Source organism: Arachis ipaensis, chromosome B09 (genome assembly GCF_000816755.2).
Source record: "Arachis ipaensis cultivar K30076 chromosome B09, Araip1.1, whole genome shotgun sequence".
Taxonomy (NCBI): Eukaryota; Viridiplantae; Streptophyta; class Magnoliopsida; order Fabales; family Fabaceae; genus Arachis; species Arachis ipaensis.
In genome coordinates, this window is record NC_029793.2 from 29,229,880 (window position 1) to 29,235,465 (window position 5,586).

The window sequence follows — 5,586 nt, forward strand, 5'->3', positions numbered from 1 at the left end:
CCGTCCCGCCCCTCCCAAAAACGCACTCCGCTAAAACTCGCCTCAATACAGGACGGATAATTATCCGTCCCAATGCGAAACGAATAGGAGCGGAGTGGATATCCGCGAGTTCGGATGGTATTACCATCCCTACTTCCAATACTTCCACAAGCTGCTGACACAAAAACCTTTTCTCCCGGTTTGCACAATTCAAAAAATCCACATAAGCTGTCATTCCCCCAAGCGCTAAGAAAAAAAACAAGATTTTATAATTTGCGCTGCTGTTCAAACATAAGCGGCATATATTGATGTAGAGCAAAAAGAGAGATTAACTAGTAAAAGATGTGGTAGCATAGTTGGAAAGGTGGAGACAAAACAACAATGCTACATACAAATATTATTATTTTAAATCAGTATTTAGTCAGTAATAATTTGTATTTATATTTATAAGAATTTATATACAAAAAATATATAATTTATATTCTATAGATAGCTTATTCGGATTGGTCATTTATATATACGTTAATACATAAATTTTGTTATTTTACCGACCAAAAATAACTTCAATAATTGATAATTGAGTAATATGTTTGATAAAAAAAACTCATTGTTATCCTTATTGTCAAAATTATGAAAACTTTTTCTGTCTCATGTCATAGTCACATTCTCTCAAACATAAATTATTTTCCCCCAAATAAATTTTAAACTTCATTCTTGTTCGTGATCTGAGTGACCTCGGGTGCTCGACGGATCAGGTGGCAATGAGAAGATGAGCGGGTGAGACTTTGGACCAACTTGGAGCGGGTGTAGAGATGCGGGTTGAAAAGCTGGCGACGCCGGAGGCGGTGTGGACGGGGGAGGTGGCCACCTGCAAGGACATTCCAACGATCAAGTTAGCGTCCGTACGAGGTGATAGCCAAATTAGATAAGATGTTACGTACCCTGGGGGAGAGCTGGCCTCTTCCCTTATATACCGTGCTGGATGGGCCCATAGGTGACCTAGCCCACTGGCCAAGAAGCTTCTATGAGCTGTCCTGGTCCACATGGGGGAAGGAGCAGGTCGTTTCGGTTTCCGGGTCGGGGCTTCGGGTGCTGCCCCGAGGGTACTGATGAGCAGATATTTTATACGCTTTTTGGGGTTAAGTTCATGTAGTTTTTAGGATGTTTTAGTTAAGTTTTTAGTATATTTTCATTAGTTTCTAGGAAAAATTTATATTTCTGGAATTTACTATGAGTTTGTGTGCTTTTCTGTAATTCAGGTATTTTCTGGCTGAAATTGAGGGAGCTGAGCAAAAATCTGATTCGGGCTGAAAAAGGATTGCTGATGCTGTTGGATTCTGACCTCTCTGCACTCGGAATGGAATTTCTGGAGCTACAGAAGTCCAATTGGCGCGCTTCCAATTGCGTTGGAAAGTAGACATTCAGGGCTTTCCAACAATATATAATAGTCCATACTTTGCTCAAGGATAGATGACGTAAACTGGCATTCAACGCTAGTTCTATGTTGCAGTCTGGCGTCCAACGCCAGAAACAGGTTACAAGTTGGAGTTCAACGCCAGAAACAGGTTAAAACCTGGCGTTGAACGCCCAAAACAGCCCAAGTACGTGAGAAGCTTTAGTCTCAGCCCCAGCACACACCAAGTGGGCTCCAAAAGTGGATTTCTGCACTATCTATCATAGTTTACTCATTTTCTGTAAACCAGGGTTACTAGTTTAGTATTTAAACAACTTTTAGAGATTTATTTTGTATCTCATGACATTTTAGATCTGAAATTTGTACCTTTTGGCAGCATGAGTCTCTAAACCCCATTGTTGGGGGTGAGGAGCTCTGCAGCGTCTCGATGAATTAATGCAAGTACTTCTATTTTCCATTCAAACATGCGTGTTCCTATCTAAGATATTCATTCGCGCTTAATTATGGAGAAGGTGATGATCCATGACACTCATCACCTTCCTCAACCCATGAACGTGTGTATGACAACCACCTCTGAAAAGTGTGATTCACAATTCGTGCACCAAGTTTTTGGCGTCGTTGCCGGGGATTGTTCGAGTTTGGACAACTGACGGTTTATTTTGTTGCTTAGATTAGGAAAAATTTTTCTTTTTGGTTTAGAATCTTCTATTATTGTTTTTGGTTGAAATGATTTTTTTTAAATCCTTATTTTCTCTTTTTTTTAAATTTTTCGAAATTTTTTTTACTAATAATTGAGTTTTTTTTAGTTATTAAAAATACTTCTTCAAAACAAGTGTTACATTTACTGCCCAATTGGCTAGAGCATTGGTCTATGTTCTTGGTAATTGGGTATCTTCTTGTTAAAATCTTTTTTTTCAAAAATAATTTTTCTTTGATTAAATCTTGAGCCAAACTTTAAGTTTGGTGTTTTCTTGTTAATCTTTCTATAATTTTCGAAAATTTTAGTTTGGTTTGCTAAAAGTTTTAAGTTTGGTGTTCTACCTTCATGTTCTTGTGGTTCTTGTGATTCTTCAAAGTGTTCTTGAGTTTTCCTTGTGTCTTGATCTTAAAATTTTTAAGTTTGGTGTTCCTTGGTGTTTTCCCTCCAAAATTTTCGAAAACAAGGAGCATTAGATCTAAAAATTTTAAATCTTGTGCTATTTTATTGTTTTTCTCTTTCCGTATTAAATTAAAAAAAATATCTTTTCTAACTATTTTTAAGCTAATATTTCGAAATTCTTCATAAAAATTTAGATTTCAATTTCAAAAATTTTATCTTATCATATCTTAGTTGTCAAGTTTTTTAAAAAAAAGCATATCTTTTTCAAAACCTGCTAACCACTTATTCTCTCTCTTCATTTTTTTTCGAAAATCCTCTTAAAATATTTTCAATTTTTTTATTATAGTTTTATTATTTCGAATTTTTAATATAATAAAATAAATAAAATAAAGCCACATCATCTCCCTTTCTCCATCATGGATCTAAGTGGAAATGAACAGTCCAGAAGGACTCTGGGGTCATATGCTAATCCCACTACTGCTTCATATGGGAGTAGTATCTGTATACCCTCCATCGGAGTCAGTAGCTTTGAGTTGAATCTTCAGCTCATTATCATGGTGCAGCAAAGTTGCCAGTATTCCGGTCTTCCACAGGAAGAACCTACAGAGTTTCTGGCACAGTTTTTACAAATTGCTGACACAGTACATGATAAGGAAGTAGATCAGGATGTCTACATATTATTACTGTTTCCATTTGCTGTAAAAGATCAAGCTAAGAAGTGGTTAAATAACCAACCTAAGGCTAGCATAAGGATACAGTTGCCAGAAATCAGCATCTGTACCTAAGCAGTGACCCTTCCATGAAAGAAGAGGTTAAAACAATAACTGCTGAACTCAGTCCTATAGAACAAGCTACTGAATTCAATCAGCAATTGGATTTTCTAACAAAACAGTTAGTCGAATTCAAGGAGAGACTACAAGAGACAAGGATGGCTAATATAAATATGGAAGAACAATTAAAGCAAACAAAGCAGTAGCTATCAAAACAAATAACAGAAGAATGCCAAGCAGTTCAATTAAGAAGTCGGAAAATATTAAATACCCCACCTCAAGGCAGCAGGAAGCCAAGAAATGAGCAAACTACCCAAATTCTATCTGAGGACAGTAAGAGCCCAGGAAAAAATAATTCTGGCGCTAAAACGCCAGAAATTGGGTGGAAGGCTGGCGCTGAACGCCCAAACCATGCTCAGGACTGGCGTTCAACGGCAAAAAGAAGCAAGGAACTGGCGTTGAACGCCCAAAGGAAGCACAGTTCTGGCGTTCAGACGCCAGGAACAGCTGAGGAGTTAGCATCTAACGTCACTCCAGCTTCTAACCCTGGCACTCAATTGCCAGTGAGGGATCAAACACACACAAGTGCTGATGACAACCCCTCTAAAAGGGCTTCTTCAACCACTTCTGTAGGAAATAAACCTGCAGCAACCAAAGTTGAGGAATATAAAGCCAAGATACCTTATCCTCAAAAACTCTGCCAAGAGGAGCAGGATAAGCAATTTGCTCGCTTTGCAGATTATCTCAGGACTCTTGAAATAAAGATTCCGTTTGCAGAAGCACTTGAGCAAATACCTTCTTATGCCAAGTTCATGAAAGAGATCTTAAGTCATAAGAAGGATTGGAGAGAAACTGAAAAAGTTCTCCTCACTGAAGAATGCAGTGCAGTCATTCTAAAAAGCTTCCCTGAAAAGCTTTCTGATACCATGCATATTAGAGGGTAATTACACCAAGACAGCCTTATGTGATCTTGGGGCAAGCATCAACCTAATACCTGAATCCACTATCAGAAAGCTTGGTTTAACTAAAGAAGTTAAACCAACCCGGATATGTCTCCAACTTGCTGATGGCTCCATTAAATACCCATCAAGCATGATTGAGGACATAATTGTTAGGGTTGGGCCATTCGCCTTTCCCACTGACTTCGTAGTGCTGGAGATGGAGGAGCACAAGAGTGCTACTCTCATTCTAGGAAGACCTTTCCTAGCAATTGGACGAACTCTCATTGATGTTCAAAAGGGGGAAGTCACCCTGAGAGTCAATGAAGATGAGTTTAAGTTGAATGCTGTCAATGCCATGCAGCATCCAGACACACCAAAAGACTGTATGAAAGTTGATCTTATTGACTCTTTGGTGGAGGAGATCAACATGGCTGAGAGTCTTGAATCAGAGCTGGAAAACATCTTTAAAGATGTTCCGCCTGATCTAGAGGATTCAGAGGAATTGAAAGAGTCTCTGAAATTTCCTCAGGAAGAGGAAAAACCTCCTAAACCCGAGCTCAAACCATTACCACCATCCCTGAAATATGCATTTCTGGGAGAAGGTGATACCTTTCCAGTGATCATAAGCTCTGCTTTAAATCCACAGGAAGAGGAAGCACTAATTCAAGTGCTAAGGACACACAAGACAGCTCTTGGGTGGTCCATAAGTGACCTTAAGGGCATAAGCCCAGCTAGATGCATGCACAAGATCTTATTGGAGGACAATGCTAAGCCAGTGGTTCAACCACAGAGGCGGCTAAATCCTGCAATGAAAGAAGTGGTGCAGAAAGAGGTCACCAAATTACTGGAGACTGGGATTATTTATCCTATTTGTGATAGCCCCTGGGTGAGCCCTGTTCAAGTTGTCCCCAAAAAGGGAGGCATGACAGTGGTTCATAATGAAAAAAATGAACTGGTTCCTACAAGAACAGTTACAGGGTGGCGCATGTGTATTGACTACAGAAGGCTCAATACAGCCACCAGGAAGGATCATTTTCCTTTACCATTCATAGACCAGATGCTAGAGAGACTAGCAGGTCATGATTATTACTGCTTTTTGGACGGCTATTCAGGCTACAACCAAATTGCAGTAGATCCCCAGGATCAAGAGAAAACAGCATTCACATGTCCATCTGGAGTATTTGCTTACAGAAGGATGCCATTTGGGCTGTGTAATGCACCTGCAACCTTTCAGAGATGCATGCTCTCTATTTTCTCTGATATGGTAGAAAAATTTCTGGAAGTCATCATGGATGACTTTTCAGTATATGGAGACTCATTCAGCTCCTGTCTTGATCACCTGAAACTTGTCCTGAAGAGATGCCAAGAGACCAACCTAGTTTT

General features: G+C 39.2%; 1 protein-coding gene across 1 annotated transcript in view; it reads right to left on the reverse strand.

Annotated features, from left to right (window-relative positions):
- LOC107615294 (2-alkenal reductase (NADP(+)-dependent)-like) overlaps positions 1 to 5,586 on the reverse strand; it is a 91,371-nt gene that overhangs the window by 4,833 nt on the left and 80,952 nt on the right. Inside the window, exon 6 of the mRNA XM_021111828.1 lies at positions 141 to 225. Within this exon, the coding sequence (XP_020967487.1) occupies positions 141 to 225 (85 nt within the window). The remainder of the gene's footprint in view (positions 1 to 140; positions 226 to 5,586) is intronic.